Source organism: Anas platyrhynchos, chromosome 1, assembly GCF_047663525.1.
Source record: "Anas platyrhynchos isolate ZD024472 breed Pekin duck chromosome 1, IASCAAS_PekinDuck_T2T, whole genome shotgun sequence".
NCBI classification, from domain to species: Eukaryota; Metazoa; Chordata; class Aves; order Anseriformes; family Anatidae; genus Anas; species Anas platyrhynchos.
Genome location: NC_092587.1, coordinates 77,758,816 through 77,777,266, shown reverse-complemented (window position 1 = coordinate 77,777,266; position 18,451 = coordinate 77,758,816). Strand labels below are relative to the sequence as shown.

Below are 18,451 nucleotides of genomic sequence, written 5' to 3'. Positions count from 1 at the left end.
TCTTATCAAGGCATATTTGCTCCCATTGTGAAGCTACGCCATGAGGACTTCTAATGAAATATCACATACTAAGTATTTTTACACACTGTTTCTTACAGTAATCACCGTTGGAAGCATCCTTTATTAAAATTTCTCTCTAGACTAGTCTGTCCATGGAAAGCTGTGAATTTGCAAGCTTTCAGCACTTTATTTCAAGGCTAGCTGGCAGTTCCACGGAACATGGAAGGAAATCTACATACATGTGGCGTAAATGCAGTGGCCATAAAAAAAATAAAAATACCCTTACATGCAAACATACACACACACACACACACACACAAACAAATCAAAAAACTTAACTTTAACACATATCCATTTATTGCATCAGTTCAGAGTAAGTTTAACTCAACACTGAAACGTACTGCAAAATTAATGTACTACTTTCTTTTGCTTGCAATCCATTTTGATTGTTTAATGTGTTCAAGCCAGACCCTGCAGTTCTTGTTCAGATGCTCACTGACAGCCCTGGGGCTCTCACCTGAGCATGGGCTATTGAACCAAGTCTGTAACAAGGAACACTAACCATGAAATGCACAGCAAAGGCCATCAGAACAACTGGTCAGGTGTAACTTGATTAGCCATGTAGAGTCATAGGACTAAATGCAGAACAAGAGGACTTAAAATACAGATGGTTAAAAAAAAAAAAAAAAAAAAAAAAAAAAAAAAAAAAGATTATTGAAGATTTCTTCTTTTTAATTTTTCAATTATAATCAAATTTATTATACTGGAAAAATTTTGGTCAGTCCTACAGGCAATCTAGAAGAGAGCGAGAGTGCAAAGTTGGAGAGTTCCCCCAGATTTTGAAAATATTTTCACTCTATTGTTTCAGATGAGGACAATACGAGAATAAAATAAATCAGCTTAAAGGCCAAAGTTTCAAGGATATTTTTTGAACCTCCAAATGTAAACCAGCTGTTGAAGTCAGTAATCAGACTCCGTTGTGCTTAGAAAAACTGAAACATAGGCAGAGTTGGGGAGAGGTCTTGTTTGTTTTTCACATATAAGTTTCTTCACTCTCCTCTGAAGTTTGTGCACCAGGAAGAATTTCTTTTTTGTTCACCGTAGCTGGTTCTTTGCTGGTTGGTCTTTCTGCATTTTTAATATCTGTCATCTCCTTGTCATCTGGTTTGAAGCGTCTCATTATTAAAACAAAGAGCACTATGTATAAGAGAGAGCATCCTGCCCGTAATCCAGCAATGAGACCGAGATAGACATTTCTTAAAAAAAAAACAACAAAATACATTTATGTTATTAGTACTTGCCACTTCTGAGTGATACCAAACACATTTAGGCAAAACCATTTATTCTCAGCCATGTCTCTTTCCACATTTTGGGGAATAAAAAAAAAAAAAAAAAAACAAAAAAAAACCAACATGATTTTCAGCCCCAGGCAGTCCCTAATCTGGTCTATACTCCTAGCAGAGATGTTTGCTCTCTGAAGAGTTCTCCCATTCAGCAGATGGTTACATTCTAGTGTAGGGACATGAGGAATAGTGCAGGCTGTCCCAGCCTTCCTCCAGCCCCTAAAGGGAAGCATGCAGTTCTGCATTTAGTGCACCAGCAGCTGTTTGTGTTGCCTCTTCAGGTGGATTTTGTGAGGTGTTTTATACATTAGGAAACAGATAAATGAGGAATGAGGAAGAGCATTCTCGGTATTACGCTTACGCTACAGTCATTTGGTCTCCCACAAAGCCAAAGTGTTGCAGAATTATGCAGTGAACTAATGGTCCATTAAGGGAACTAATACTGGTGATGTAAGGGAGTGCACAGCAATGCCATGTGTTACATTTGGTCAAAAGTACGTGGCTTATTTGATTTATTAAGGATTAGTCAAAATATAGAGTTATGGTGCTTTAGGATCCTAATCTGTTTATTGACAATTCATACGTGCAAAATATACTTTGGTCTTTGCTGGTCAAAGCTGCCTCAAAAGCCAAATTCCCAGTCCCTTACTGAAGATTTTACCTTACCTGAATGCTTTTGTGTCATACACTCGGCAGGACCCAGATCCCCCGCAGCTTTTTGTCCCCCATTTCAAGCAGGTCTCATCTATCAAGGCACCAAAGTAAATAGGAGCTGGAAGTCCTCCTGCAAAGAAAATCTTATTACATGATCTCACACATGGCAGATCGTAGAGTTCAATGTCATAGCAAAGAAATGAGGAAATTAAACTCAGGGTTTCTGAATTATGGCTGCATAAAATGGGACTAAAAATCCTGCACCGACTTTGACATCATAAGACCTGTGAAATTGTTTAAGCAAATACCTAAAGGGTAGGTTGAACAGATGGAAGATTATATGGGTGTGGGAAATGTTAGTAGTTCCATTTTAATGATATTTTTATTACAATTATAACTGCTGTTGTTTAAAGAAATAATACAATCTAATTTTTAGTCCTTGGTATGGAATTACATGTCACAATACGTGAATATCTACGTACACTAATGTATCTATTCAGGTATTATGCAGCAGTTTGCTAGTTAAAAATAACTAGCTTAGTGCAAAGGGCTCAAATTAAGCCCATGATCATAACCAAGTACGTTATTATGTTATTAACTGTGTTACTTATGTATTACTGAAAGAATCATTTTATACAGTTATAATGCTTTAATATAATCAGCAAGCTTTCATGTATAACTTGAATTTCTTATGAAAACTTTTTTGTAAAATCATAAGATTGATCCTCTGCAGCATTCAGCAAAAATGTGATATTAGGAGAGAGATACAAGTGACTACTTGGGTTTGTCTGCATGGGGAAGGTTTCAAAAGTCATGAGGAAAGTGAAGATAAGGCAAGGTTTGCTAGACGCATGGCAGACTACGTCACTGAAAGTTGCGAGGTTTATTTATTGTAACTAAACACAGCAAAGAAAATAATAGAGTACATGATAGCTGTAAATGAAAAATGGTCAACCAAAGGGAGCATAGGTGTTAAGGATATCTGGATTAATCATGCTCAGGTAGATGTGTCCAAAAAGGAGGGAGGGAGGGAGGAAGAGAAGGAAGGAAGGAAGGAAGGAAGGAAGGAAGGAAGGAAGGAAGGAAGGAAGGAAGGAAGGAAGGAAGGAAGGAAGGAAGGAAGGAAGGAAGGAAGGAAGGAAGGAAGGAAGGAAGGAAGGAAGGAAGGAAGGAAGGAAGGAAGGAAGGAAGAATGTATAATGCACTGTCCTTTCCCTGACTGATTCCTTCACTGCATAGAAAAAAAAATCTGGAGAGATAATCATACTATGTAATTACATACCAAAAAACACGTAGCAAGCTCCTCCAAATATTTTGAAATGCATTTTCTGCTTACAAATAATATTCTTCAAAATTTTCTTTTGTTCTCATTTGGAACAGCTAACTTGGGTCTATCTTACTGCCTACTTGAGTGATACAAGGAAATGAAGTTTACCTAGTACTCTACCACCTAAAGTTTCAATCCCAACAGCAAAGGATTTCAGGTCTGGAGAAACAGATCTAAAAAGGAGACAAAAAATAATACATTGTTTTGATTTTTTGGGGAGCAGTAGAATAAAATAGCTACAATGATGGCCATGCTGTGAATATCTGCACATGCTCCACTGCAAGAGTAATGTGGCTAACCTAGTGCATCTTATTCAACAGTAGTTAAAAACATTCACCAAAGTTACAGATTATGTGTTGAACCTCATGTTGATTTCAGTGGATGAACTCCCATTGAAATAGATGGGAGTATTTGCAGAAACCTCTCTTGAACCAAAGGAGAGCAAATTGCAAAGGTTTTGGGGAGAGGATGCACAGGAAAATTGAAGCGAACCAATTATAAGTAGATAGTTTATGTTCAGAAATTAAGCTCCAGGAGGCAGTCTTTGCTTTAGAAAAGGGGCTGTACCACTCAGTGGTGAAGGTGCAGTCCTTGCTAGCTACATACAAATAAAATCCATCTCTGTTTCTAGCATTTTACAGGACAAGCAAACTTGAGTCACCTGGCTGTAAAAGCACCTCATTCCTACCAGTGGAGACAGAGCCTGTGTCCATCAGATGAACTAGAACAATTTACAAAAAGCAGCAGGGAGTAGTACCAAGCTGGCATAGGAGCAGGTATGGGGCTTGCTATGGCCAGCCTATTTCCCCAGCTGGGGCTTACACTGCATCAGTAGATCATCTTTTCAACATTAACATTAATGGCTTCTCGCTACACACAGTATTGTGGAAACTTCCCCAGCAAAGTTACCCTTGTTCATAATCCAGGTAAGGAGTAAGAATGTCTACAACAAGAAATACTGCAGAATAATCAGCAGCTTAGGACAAAGAGTCAATTAATCATGTGCACTGAGTACTGATGATTGCTATTCACCCATGATTATGACTAGAAAGAAACTTTCATACGAAAGGCAGAGAACATTGTGGGTTTTTTTTCTTTTTTTCTTTTTTTTTTTTCTTTTTTTTTTTTTTCTGAGAGTAAAATAGCAACGCTGCTTTACAATTGAAGGAATAAAAATAAAAATGATTGCTGCTGAAATAGTTCTGTTTGTACCAGCTTGAAATAAAATGGAAGGCTTCTCACAACACATGAAACATTCTGAGGCAACAAAGCTTAACAAAGGTGAATGTTTTTCTCTTGAGTAATGTGAACAGTATAGTCACCTTGGACATGGCTTAGCATCACACTTATTTCAATTTCGTTGCTCTATTAAACACATCCCTGTCATTGGAAGTGAAATGTACTGTTTGCAGTCAATGTAAGGCTTACCCACTCCATCACCAAAGTATCTATTCTACCTTAAATTGGAATTAAGTGATAGGTTTCAGAGAACAGCTAAAGACACACAGCCCCAGTTTAGTCAGCATACCATTCCTCACAATACAAATCAAATGGTAGATACTATATTCTGTTTCTCTTTCCCCAAGCTTTATGGTCAAGGTAAGGTAAAGTATTTCACCTAAACATAATCATGTATGTAGGAGTGCCTCCTAAGGCTAAAATAAATGCACATGCAGTCTGTAATGCTAAAAAATAGGGAAATGCTTTGGTACAGCTCTCTCTTTGGCATTGTCCCAAAACTGCAGAATTGCCAAGTCCATGTCCTTGTGCTTCCACACAGCTGCAATTGTGAAACACCTGAAAGGAGAAGATGGGGAAAAAAACATTTAATCAGAATTTAATGACTCAAAACTATTTTAGTATCTATATTTCTCCATAACAGGCAGACTGTTGTTTATGCTTAAAGGATATGCTTAAAGGACCCCCCTAATCATCTCTGCAGACTGATGGCCAAGTTCATTGGTATGCTGCAGCTATGCCACACTGCTCCAAAGACACAAAGCAACTGTGATTCTAATTTCATCCATGCCGTTGCTAGGACTGAAGGCATGCTATGTAAGCTAAAGATGGGTGAAAGCTATAAAATTCAGGTGTGAATTGCTATCCAGCCATTCTGCTCAGGGATCCAATGAAGCATATAAGTAAAATTAAAATTATATAGATACAGACCCAATAAAGCAGTCATGGATGTCTGTTCTCCCCCTTTACTCCACTCTCATGAGTCCCCACCTGGAGTACAGCTTTCAGCTCTGGGTCCCCCAGCACAAGAAGGACATGGAGATGTTGGAGTGAGTCCATAAGGCTGATCAGAGGGCTGGAACACCTCTCCTATGAAGATATGCTGAGAGTTTTGGGTTTGTTCAGCCCGGAGAAGAGAAGACTCTGGGGAGACCTTATAGAGGCCTTCCAGTGCCTAAAGGGGGCCTACAGGAAAGCAGGAGAGGGACTCTCAGGGAATGTAGCGACAGGACAAGGGGCAATGGCTTTAAACTAAAGGAGGGTAGATTTAGATTAGATACAAGAAAGAAATTCTTCACTCAGTGTGATGAGGCACTGGTACAGGTTGCCCAGAGAAGCTGTAGATGTCCCATCCCTGGTAGTGTTCAAGGCAGGCTGGATGGGGCTTTGGGCAAGCTGATTTAGTGGGAGGTGTCCCTGCCCATGGCAGGGAGGTTGGAGGTCTTTAACCTCCCTTCCAATGTGAGCCATTCTATGATTCTATGATCTATATCGTTATGTATCCAAAACAGCATTTGATGCTGGATTGAGTGTGGGCTGTTGCATGTTTTTTAAGTTAGCAGGAGGCATGGGTTAGATAGCCAATTCCCCTGAAGTGAATGAAGCAAAAGGATATGGCTCTGAATACGAACCTGAAAATGTTGCCTGTCTATTTCAGTGTTGTTAAGTTAGGGCAATTCTGCTTCTGGCAGAAGACATGATCATTTGCACACAAGTAATATGACAATTTTCTTCTTTTTTTCACTGCTTTAAGCCCTCGCTTAAGGGCTGCTTTTTAGCAGATACAGCATGATTAATTTACTGCCATTTGGCACCTAGGCTCAGACTAGGATTCTGTTATAAATTAAATATTTGTTTAGATATTGTTTCTGTCCATAAATTTCATACCTGAGGTTGGTTTCTATGTATTTTTCTTCCAATGTAAAACTTCAAGTTTGCTGGTGTAGCAAAAGGAGACTTTTAGTTCAGCTACCTGGATATAGTAAGCATTCATCTTCAGCAAGGGCCAAGGCTAACCTAGTCAGCTGTTCACTGGAGCAGGCCAGGACCTTTCACATGATCTGATAACACTGATCAGCTTTTAGAGTCATAAACTGCAGCCAAAAAGTAGTAAAAAGCAATTATAAGGGCAGCAAAACTCTAAATGAAGCAGATACCTGTCCATACAGTGGCAATTTAATTGGTACTTACATTAATATACATACATGCCACGTCTTTCCATTGTAGTCTGCTTAAGGGCAAACCATTTTCTAAGGCTTTGGCCCTACCATATCCAAACCCAGCTGGGATAGTAGTAGTAATCTAGTCCCAGATGCTTTTTATGCCTCCAACAAGCAGTCCCAATGGGGCCTGTCTACATCAAGCACAACAAACTGCTCTGTACTCTTGATCTGAGCCAAACCAGCAAGTTTGGCCTAGGGTGGACTAAATAATGCTCATACAAAATGTTCCTCTAATAGATCCCTGGGTCTGCTATGCTCTTGAGGATGATCATGTGGCTATGGCCTATTGACTGAAATTAAAATGATGGTACCTTACTTAAAAGCAATTTATCTAAGAATTGGAAAAGGATAATCCCATCGCTTGCAAAAGTCTGGATTTCAAATGTCTGGCTGGGTACCTTGAGACTTCTGCAAACCTACTGTTTCTGTTGGTCTTCCCAAAGCAGGATTTTTAGGAGTGCTGGAAATCTCTTTGATGGTGATGCACTGAACAAAATAGCCAAATGTAAAAATAGGTCTCTTGATTGTACAATTTAGAGTTATTGCCTTCTTTCCTGAGCTACAACATGTCAGGAAAGCAGGAAATTCCAACATGGTTTATAACAGTTTGTGAAACCAGCAAGCACAATTTTATGCAGGTCTGCCTCAAATGAGTTGACACTAGAGGACTTAGCTGGTGTAGTGACCAGAGCAGTAAAAGTCTGGTCTAAAGCATTCCCCTCTTAGCTGTGTTGTATCTACACAGTAAGAGATCTACTGAGAAACTTAAAGACAAAATTATGGTCATCTTGCTGAGAATATATATATACATATATATTAAATGAAATAAAATTAAAAGCATTCAAGAAATGTAAGTCAAGAGTCTGATGTTTCATGTCTTCTCTGAGTAGCTCACTTACCTCACCACAATTCTTTTAAATACCCAACCTGCAACCTTACACACACTCAGTTTCTACTACAAGGTTAAACAGTACAGAATGGACAACTGTTTCTACAGGATTTCTTAATCACAAAGTCAAAAAATAATGGATTGAGAAATCTAGTTATCGGTGTAATAATTTGTCTATATATTTACCATATTCTTTCCTGTCCCGGTTGATGATTTACATCCCGCAAAACAGGCCGTCATGTAAGTGATCCCATTGTCCCCACATACAGGATCCCACTGATCCACCTCACAGCTGCAATCAGCATTGCAACTGGCCATGAAGCTGTTTTTGGGGGAGGAAAGTTGTTTCAATCTGGATGAAAACAGAAAGAAATAAAATAATTATTTAGTAGAATTAAATATTCTAAGAAAACATCAGGGAGCAAGCAGGAAAAGTGAGTAGAAAGTGAAGCAATCAACAAGGACAGATATCTGCTACCATCTAGATAACTGTGAAGTTGTTGTATGGAGGCAAAGTTAATTTAAGCTAAACCAAAGTTCTCTTGATATTTTTCATCATCCAATAGCATTTTTCTGGATTGTTGCTGAAAGGGTATGGAACTTGAAAACTAGGTATTTTTTGACTGGAAGTGAATATTTGATATTACTTTTTCGTTTGAAAGTTCTTCCCAAGGATAACAAAATCATATCTAAAATCTCTTATCACTTGTGTCATAGAATCATTAGGGTTGGAAAAGATCATCTGGTCCAACCATCACCCTACTATCCATGTCACCCACTAAACCATGTAGACTGGCCTTGATTTCCCCTAGCAGTAGAGATCATACCATGCTAGAAGTGACAAAACAAAACTACATAAAAATATAGCAGCAAGATATCCTTGATAGTTGTTCACTTAGTCAGAGCTGGGTAGTGGCAATGAAAGTTGCATAGGTCTGAGTGGGAAGTGCTGCTTCCACATCAGCTCTGTTTGTGTTCAGCAACAGCCCTGCACCTGAATCAGGCTTGAACACAGTTTCTTATCAGATATAATTTCTTGCAGTAGCATATCATGGACCTCTGTGTCTTCCACCTTTATTAACATTTCTGTGAGAAACACCAAATTCAGGCTCCAAGGAGCTAAACTAAGTGGATGACAACTAGAACTGAGAATGTAAAAAGTGGCCAGAAGTTCTAAGGGCATGGTAGCAGAGCTCAATTTTCAGAAAGTGTTAGGAGACCACTGTCCACAAATAACCCCTGCTTTGAAATGATTCCCTATTCAAAGTGTTGAAAATTTGCCTTTTCTTCCTTCCTGTCAATCCAAAACATACCTCAAGTGGTCCACATTTCTCTTAAGTCCTTTAGAAAGGAAAATAATTGTGTAGTTCTTTAAGTTGGTAAAGAGGCATGTAACTCCATACTAACCAGAACAATCATGTCACATGATAAATTCTCCACTAACAGTTCGCCTGGGGAATCTGTAATTGCTCTTTCAGTATTCACTGCCTTGATGTTTCTACTTATTCTTTAACTCACTCTGCAGTATCAGATGATGTGCTCAACCACAGCTATCTCCACTGGATAAACCTCTGACATCTTTTATGTAACTATCCTTGGAGCTGACCTAGGTTTCAGGTTTGTCAAGATACCTAGGTATTTCCCTGAACATAGGCTTAGTTTCAAAAAACACAGGCCTGAGTTTCTGTCTGAATTGAAAATCTATCAAGCCCTGCTGGATTTGGTTTAATCCTTTTAAATCCCTTGAAATTTGTTGGACCTGACTGAACTAAACTTAAACAGTAGTCAATTGTGGCAAGCTGCTGGGGTCAGCAAAATGTTCTCAGGATGCATGGCCACAATCCTGGTGAGGAAGGGGAAACGTTTCTGTGGGCAGCACACCATCCTGCCATAACAATTTTCTACTTCTCAGCTGAAAAGATGGACACAGGCAGGTTGGCAGCTCCAGGTACCAAGAGAGGATGGAAACTGAGTACCTGTTCAGGTCAGTAACTACTGATCTAGAGGATGATCCCTTCTAGAGGCAAAGATATTGGGGGGGGCTTTGGTGAAGCCATTTTCCACACTCTTTTTAGCTCCCGCTCCCTGTGTTGTAGCAGGGGACCAACTTTAAAGTTTTGAAATAGACTATAAAAAATTAAATTGCATCTTAATTAGAAATCTGCCAGCATTCAAGGGTATACTGACAATATAATTCAATAAACACTTTAGAAAAATAAACATCCAGTTTAAATGACATTTCAAAAAGAAAATCAGGATATTCTTCATATCCTCAGCACTAGGTATCATTTCATCCTCACATTTCTGTTTAAGCAGAGAGGATTTTCTTGTATCACCTGCAAAGGAGCAATAAAGTGATACATGTATAATCACAGCAGCTCCACTGTAGTTGAAATCACACTGACTGACAAAAGCAGGTGACCTAATACACTTCAATTTCAATGAAAATTAATTCTTTCAAACAGACTGTACATGTATGCTTATATTTTATGCAAGAGTGAGTAGCAATATGCTACAGTAAATCAACAGTAAGGCCGTGTATAATCCAAATTCAAATTCAAACGTTTCCTAGGTTAGAAGGTTTGTCGTCCAGATTAGTTTGGATTGTAAAACCGGATTAGATTATGAGAGTAGAGGAAGACTACTAAGTGTGTGTACCATGTTCTGCATGAGGCAGGTAACAATCATGGAACAAAACACGGCCAACACAAACCAAAGGAAATACGAACCCAGAGTAGGGCACTGTCAGACCAGCCAGCTGGAGCACCTCACAACTGCATGTAAAGTACAACAGGTTTAATAGATACGCTACTATAAAGGAGATGCATGCAAACTTTGTTATTCCAGTTATGTCAAGTTTGAATTTCTTGATCAGATAGCCTCCTAGAAACATCCCCAGGATTGTGATGGGCAACAGTATCACACCTGTAAAGAAAAAATAACAGAAAGATGTTAACTGTTGTCACTTGGATAGACCGTTTTTAGAATAAGTGTCAGGTACTGGTAGTTTCCAAAAAAATCAGATACTGACCTTTTTTTGGACAGATCCTTTGAGGTTCTAGGAATTTTTATTACCTGTAAACAATTTAGCTTTTTTCTTCATTTTCTTTTGAATTTTAAAAGCCCAGTGTGGAATTTCCTACCTTTTATTACACTGTTGTTTGTATGCATACTGATGTAAGAAATTCTAAACAGGTGCCTGGTAGAAACTGGAGTAAATAATACAAATATCTTAGCTCATGGGTATTTCTTCATCTAAAGTAAAGCCTTATACTTCCTGACAGCTACCAAAAAAATCCCCAGAGCAGAACATGAAAGAAATCTCTGTCTGGTTTTGCATCAGGTTCCATCTTGCTCTGAGTTAATCGGTTCAGCACTTCACAAACTCCAGTTCCAATACTTAGATGCCAAGCAGAGAGTTTTTGCAAGGTTTTATTGTGAAGGGTTTATTTTTTTCCTCAGTGTTTTTTTGTTGTTTGGTCTTTTTTTTTTTTTGAAAATGTAATTCAAAACAAGACAGGAAAAATAGAGTTCTTCCCACTTTTGTCTCTGACCCACAGCAAAGAAAATTGCCTTCAGATTCATGTAATGAAATGTAAGTTCTGCAATGTCCTCAAATACCCCGGTATCTTGCCATGTTATGAGATCATATTAATCCATCACTTTAAGATTAATATAATTTCTGCATTTTTATTTATTTATTTATTTATTTTTTAGAACACTACAAAGAACTTATTTGTAAGGGAACCAGAAAATAGAAGAAGAGTTTTGAGCTGAATGAAATGACCTGGAATTTTACTGTTTGGTTCCCCATTGTATATAATATTTATATTTGTAATGAAAACTGAAGAGTATTTATACAAAGGTTTTATTCTGAAAAAGATGATCAGAAGTGTCATTATAAATTTTCTAAATTATACTTTTTTTTTTCTTTTAGTTGATATTTAGTTTCATTTTGTGTAGATTTTTTGGTCCCAAGAGCATAAACCCAACCTCATTCTTTTAAAAAGGTTTCAGCCAAAAAAATATATATATATATCTTTCCAGTTCTAATAACCCTCTAGCTGACTAAACTGGGTAGATGAGGAAAATTAGCACTAAAATTAACATCCAGTTTCAAAACATAGTAGAAAATTAATAAATTTCTATGTACTTTATGCTCACCATAAAAGTTCAAATAAGGTCCTCCTAAAAGGGATACAAAATAGCCAAGAAAACTTCATTTTTAATATTGGAATTTAAAAGTAAAGGCAGGTACCTACCAACTAGAAAGATTGCTCTTGCCACTGATACATTAAATTGCTGTTCCATAAACTTTGTCTCATAGGTTATCAACCCAACAAGAGAATTGTACTGCAGAATGGTGAGGAACACATACACCAGGAAAACTGGATTTCCAAACAGCTTCTTCAAAGTTGGTAGGAAATCTGTAATGGAGATATATATGCTGTACACCCTGCTAAACACAGAGAAGAGGTATTTTTGGCATCCTATAGATAATAAGACTAATTTAATTAGTGTCTGTCTTGAAGGTTATAATTCTATGCCTGTCAAAGCATGTTTGCTCAAGTGAGAGTTTTCCCCATTGTCAGCACATGACTTACAGAATTATTACTGCATGACGCAGCAAGGCATGGTGGATGCAGGACTGGGAATCAGAAATTCTAGATTATCTTGTATGTGACAGGACTGTTCACCAGTGGCTTGCAAGGCTGAAAACCAATGCCTGTACAGGATAGCTTCCCTAGAGGAACATTAAGACTCCCTATTATATACCAGGCGAAAAGGTTGTTGCCTAAAAGCATGAGCCTCCACAAAATGTATGAAATTGCAGGTACACAGTTTTCTGTATTCAGAAAAAGGCTCAGCCAAAGGCAAGAACCTTTCCATCTGGCTGCTGGCACATTTGCCTAAAAGATCACATCAGAGCACTTCTCTGGGAAGTGAACTACCACCAAATGAATTCACACACATGCATACATGCAAATAAACCCTCTGGGGACTGAGTACAGCAATGTGTAGTTGGGTCTGGTTTTGCCTGTACTAGGTTAACTCAGCATCACGGAGATCATACATCAGAACCATGGATTTAGTGAGAAATCTTCAGCTGATAAGGTAGTACTTAGCCCCTTGTTTCCCTCACATTTTTTGGTCATGGGAAAGCAGTAACCCGCCAGCTGTGGATTGCTCATTAATGAAGGATGGGATGTTTTCTCCCTCTAATGATTATAGCTGTTTGACTGCTACTGGGTTGAAATGAGAAAATGCTCAATGCAACAACATGACCTTTTTCCAGATGTCTGATATAAAAACAGCTTTAAAACATCTTTAAACTGTGACTGAAACACACCTTTATCAATTAATATTAATAACATCAATAATTAATATTGTTAATAATATAACAAATGAGAGAGAGCATTTGTGTCCATTATTTGCATTACAAACACTTGCATTGTGCAGAGGATTGCACAAACCCATACTCAGTTCAAAATGGACCCCGAGAGAGAATTCTCATGCTAACATTTGGGCAATAATCTTTCACCTTTTACTGCCTCAGAGAACTTCAATTGTGGCTGAACTGAGGGGTCTATTTTACAGTGATCTTGAACAGGCAGATGACTAGTCTTCAGATTTTGCTCTTCTCCTTCTTTCAGTAAGGAGTAAGGCAGAAACCAGAAAGGCAATGAAGCAATGAAGTTGACTGCTCCACAGATAAGCAATCCAAGCCACCAGGCACCAACCCAGCGGGTATCCTTGGGATTTATGCTAATGGCATCTATAAAACAAACAGGAAAAGAGATTAGATATCATGCAGAGCAATTAAATTGTCTATATGTGTCCTTACATGCATTATTTAAACACCAGAACAGGGGTATTTATATTTCACATGAAGAACTGAAATGCAGCCTGTGTCAAATCAGTCCCAGGATGCCAAGCATAAGACACGCCATTGTCTCCATCTGGACCGTTGGTGGAATTTCTGTGCTGCAATCTTCCAGCACTTTCTGTGGGGACAAGTGACAGCAAGAAACCCCTTCACCACTGGAAGAGAACCTCCCTTTCTCAATTTCCTCCTTTCCTCTTTCTTCCATTCTCAAACTTAACAGTTTTTCCTTGATGTTGCTCAGATTTTCCCTGGGATTAGAGACATGAGTGTGATTTGAACAAGGAAATGAGGTTTCATCAGAATCTTTGGTGCACGCTTTTTAGGAGAATATATTTTTTGCCATCAAAAATAACACGAGCAAAGGCCTTCCACTGTTCTAATGTGGGGACAGCCTTCAATTTGCTCACTTGTTCTCAGTTACGCAGCAAGGGTGCAGAAAGGGCATGTGCCAGCATGTAAAGAGGCCTAAAATGTTTCTGCAGTGAGGGTGAGGACTTAAAGCAAAATCTATCACAGTCACGCTATAGCACTGCAGATACTAAAATAGAAATAACATCAGATTTTGGGTAGGAAAACCCTCTGGAGAGCCCCCCTTTTTGGAGCAGTAAACTGGGAGTGTGCTTCCTAGCATGTTAGGTTCCTACATACATTTGATGCACTGACTCTTACCGATATCCGCAATGCCAATATCGACCCAGAGGCTGGCACAGAAAGATCCAAGCAGGAAGCCCAGGGTTGGCCCAAACATCCCTGAGGACCTCACCAGGCCTGCAACAGAAGGGAGCAACACAGAAGAGTGAAGAGCATGCTGGGCAGATGTGGACACCTGCTCCTCTGAGAAGAGAAGAGGAGAGGGAGAGGGAAAGGAAGAGGGAGAGGGAGATTTTAAAAAACAGCACACATGTAGCAATGGCCTGGACAGGTGTTGTGCAGCTTTTTTCTTTAAGGTACTGTATGCTATCAGATAAACTAAGAAACTTTGTGTGCAATAATTTTGCATACATAAAGTTTTTAGATTAACTTCACTCCTGCATAACCTTTAAATTCAAAAGTAACTTAAGTAAGGTAATTTGTTTGTATTGTGATGAGAAAAAGCCAAATAAGTTCACTGTGATATTTTCCTACCATATTTTTGTCTATACCCTTTGTAATTAGTAAACAAACTAAACAAACAGTAAATCATGTAAACGTATCAGTTATTCAGCTGCTGCACATTGATATAGCTTAGCCAAGCCCTTGTATTGATGAGTAATTATAGCATAGAACCTTGAACTGTTTTTAAAATTTACAACATATGTTGGCCTTAGATGTGCTTTTAATGAAGTTGTGGGTTTAGTAGATACATGATTATATGCTAGTGCTCAATTCAGTGATGAAATTTCATTAATTCAAACCTTGCATTGGTGAGAAAACTATGAAGGTGGAGTACGTCTCATTAAATAACTTTGAGTATTTTTCCTCTTGCATGATAAATATGGTGGATACTGTCCCTTAATTACCCATACTATCATTTATGTTTGAGTAAATCAGAAATTATTTTTTTTAATGGTTATTGAAAGCTTATATTTATAGGCCAGATCCTCATATATATCATATATGATGATATATGTATACGTATATGTAAGTGTGTGTATATATATATATATATATATATATATACACACATATATTGGCAATTCTATGAGCACCTAAAGATAAGTGAAACATCTGAAGACTGTAAAATATCTGAATAAATTAAGTGTTTGGTGTGGGAAAGTATTTATGAAGTAACCACTTAGTTAGAGCAGCTGGCCTCCACGAAAATGATCCCAGTATTTCTGTTTCCTGATGAAAGTCAGTGGCATGTGGAGACAGATCATTATACTTTTTAGTCATACTAAGCAGTGCCCTATGCAGAACAGCTTCTCAGGACTGTATGCAGAGTACCAATGTACATTGTACCAGCTCAGGACCATGTTGGTGGTACCTCCTCCTGGTAGAACTACATAAATTAAACGATTCTGTAAAACTCAACCTGAAAACTATTGAATTTCCTAAGGAAAAAAGAATCAATTTTCTGTCTCATAGATTTCTATACCCAAGATATTATCTCTATTAAGTTCTGTAAGATAGCTCTAAAAAGCATGATTTTTACTTTTCTGTTCCTTTATATGGTAAATCTAGTTTTATGATTGTCAATTACCAATTTCATCTTTTCAGTCAATCAATCAATTTAGTCAGAATCTCAGAGGCGATTACAAGTATTTTGGATAATTCCTGAGTGTAACTTCTGAATCTGTCAGTTCTCTTTACAATACTTCCATTTCTGCAACCGGCAGATAACCTCTTCTCAAAAGCCATCTTCGATGGCCTAGCACTGTAGCATTACTTCCTGAAACTGTCTTGCCATTTCTATGATTGTTTCAACTTCACCAAGCTCATTTCAGGGATCAGTTTCATGCACCCCCAGTCAGATATCAAGGTATTAAATCAATTTGGCAATAAATTAATAAGCATGGGCGTATGTCTTTCTGTCTTGGGCAATAAGTATCTTCCATCAAAACAAAAACAAAATCCCTATTAGAAGGAATTTGTTACAACACCCTGGCAAGGTGTTTTTTGTTTGTTTGTTTGTTTGTTTGTTTCCTTAGGTAACTAATGACTATAAAAAGCTTTCATTAGGAAGTGTGCTGCTTGTAAAATTCAAAAAGTCAGGTAAAAACTTCTGAAGTGCATGTTTGCATTACTGCGATGAAGGATAATTCTCTCATCTGTGGAATGATGATTAAGAATAATTTATTCTCTGAAGCTGTGGTACTAAAAGTGATATGCCAGCTAAGGAAGGTATGATTTCTCACTTCAGAGAAATTAGTATATAACTAAGTTTCTAGCAGAAGCAACTGAAAGAAAGCAAAAGGAGCATTCAAGAAATATCCTTCAAAGATAAAGATGAGATCTTTTCTGCATTGCTTTTTTGTCTGTATACACCACAGAACTGTCCAGAATAGAGCAGATTGATAGATTTTATTTTATTATTATTATTATTATTTTGGTCAGTATTTGCTTGGCTATAGAAATGTTAGAGAAAAGAATGATAAGCATAAAAATCACTCATATGTATATTACCTATGTAGAATGCAGAGTTTTCTTCTTTAGAAAAATCATCAATATATGAAACCCCCAGTGGCATAACTGGTGCTTCCCCAATTCCACGTAAAAGGTTCCCCATCAACACAAAGAGCCACAGGTAGGAATTTGATGTTTTCTCACATCCTGCAGGTCATAAATATTTACATTTCTGTGAACATAATTATTATTCTGTTATTGCAACAGAAAAATAACATAAAATATGTTTTTCATGGCCATGATGGTGTGAGTTTGTATATATCATGGTTTCCAGCTCTTATGTTTTGCTCTTATATTTGTAATAAAAAAAAGGTGTATGAGGTGGGGACAAGCACTGGAAGGGAAAAGAGGATGTATAAAATGAGGTATCCAGCATCAGAGCTTTTGCTTACCTGAATTTTTCATTGTGTTAGGTGTTTCTGTAGTATCTGAGACTGGATGGCCAACAGAGGATGCTGGGGAGCAAGCTGATACACTCGTAGAAGAGTTGTCCACAGTAACAGCTATCCTTTCATAATTATAACTGGAAAACAACTGTGTAAAATACAACTGACACATGAAAGAATCTGTTCTGCAGGAAGTGTGTATGAGCCTTATGTTCATGGGCATCTTGCTATGTGAAGGCCGAGTAGACGGACAACTCATTTCAAGCACTTTCATTAAAAAAAAAATAGATGAAAAATGAATCTTTTTTAAAATGCTGTGACCTTTCTAACCCCAATAGTTTCTTAAGTTAAGGAGGCAAAAAGCTGATTCCAGAGTTTGAGAGATCATTTGTTATACTGAAGAAGGAATACTGAGGAAGAATATATCCACATCAGTCTACATACAACAGTGCTGATGTTTTTCTATGCTTGCACCCAGTTTCTTACCTATGTGACAGATGTGTAACATAAGAGATATCTGTGTTAGTTTAAAAATAGCAAGCTCAGGATCTAATAGCAATCTGTGTCTATAAAGAGATTAATGCAGGCCATAAAACCCATGTGGCAGTTTGTATTTAAACAGACAGTTTCTACATCATAGCTGAGTAAATTGAAGCCAGCTTGAGTATATTAATGCTACATTGGGATAAGTGGGGAGTAGATATTCCCTCTGACTGTACAATCAACTGGTAACTTTAAACATTTTGATGGATGACATTGAGGTACCCATGGCCACTGGGTTTTTCTGAGTGTTGTAGAGAGTAGGTAATCTTCAGAACTCAGCTGTGAGTTTAGTTTAAATCAGAGATTTCCTTAGTTCAGCTTCTAGCCCATGCTATCCCCTGCAGTGTAGGTTCCCTGCTATTTCACAAGCAGAGCAGTGACTGTGGCCACTTTCTGTATGGTGTTCCACAGATATAATTCTTTCTGTGATCTCCTTATAACAGATTGGTCTTGGAGCTAAAGAGCAGATAAATTACAAGCAAAGGTAAACTACTTTATTTTTTGAGGGACAGAGAAGCCTTATTTTCAATTGCTATTCAGTAAGGATGTTGAAGGATTAGAGAGGTATGAATGCTTTTGACAGTTGTGTAAGCAGTATGGCTTAGATCTGAAGGTGTATTTAGATATTTAACCCTCCTGAGGTTAATGGAGATAGATAAATATGTTTGTAATTTTAAAGAGCTCAGCCTGAAAAACTACCATGGAAAATGAAGCCTCTTCCATCAAGATCTCACTAGAATTCATTGAAGTATGAAAATAGGTAAACATTAATAATAGTAATAGAAATAATCTACCTCTGGAGAAAAATTCAACCTACTTTATCCCTAATTACAGATAAGGCTCCATAGCCAGAACC

At 37.8% G+C, this 18,451-nt stretch overlaps 1 protein-coding gene across 9 annotated transcripts in view; it reads right to left on the bottom strand.

Annotated features, from left to right (window-relative positions):
• Nucleotides 1–334: 334 nt before the first annotated feature.
• Nucleotides 335–18,451, bottom strand: part of LOC101799801 (solute carrier organic anion transporter family member 1C1) — a 30,433-nt gene continuing 12,316 nt past the window's right edge. For 7 of the 9 annotated variants that reach the window (XM_072042477.1, XM_072042470.1, XM_072042472.1 and 4 more), the window contains 11 exons: nt 17,059–17,189; nt 16,667–16,813; nt 14,231–14,329; nt 13,217–13,450; nt 11,937–12,101; nt 10,404–10,599; nt 7,861–8,026; nt 4,943–5,121; nt 3,433–3,497; nt 2,010–2,127; nt 335–1,256 (listed from right to left, as the gene is read on the bottom strand). In XM_072042477.1, the coding sequence (XP_071898578.1) occupies nt 1,034–1,256; nt 2,010–2,127; nt 3,433–3,497; nt 4,943–5,121; nt 7,861–8,026; nt 10,404–10,599; nt 11,937–12,101; nt 13,217–13,450; nt 14,231–14,329; nt 16,667–16,813; nt 17,059–17,189 (1,723 nt within the window). In that variant the 3' untranslated portion in view covers nt 335–1,033. Of the gene's footprint in view, nt 1,257–2,009; nt 2,128–3,432; nt 3,498–4,942; nt 5,122–7,860; nt 8,027–10,403; nt 10,600–11,936; nt 12,102–13,216; nt 13,451–14,230; nt 14,330–16,666; nt 16,814–17,058; nt 17,201–18,451 lie in introns of all 9 variants that reach the window. The other 2 variants (XM_072042483.1, XM_072042486.1) reach the window with 1 other exon arrangement.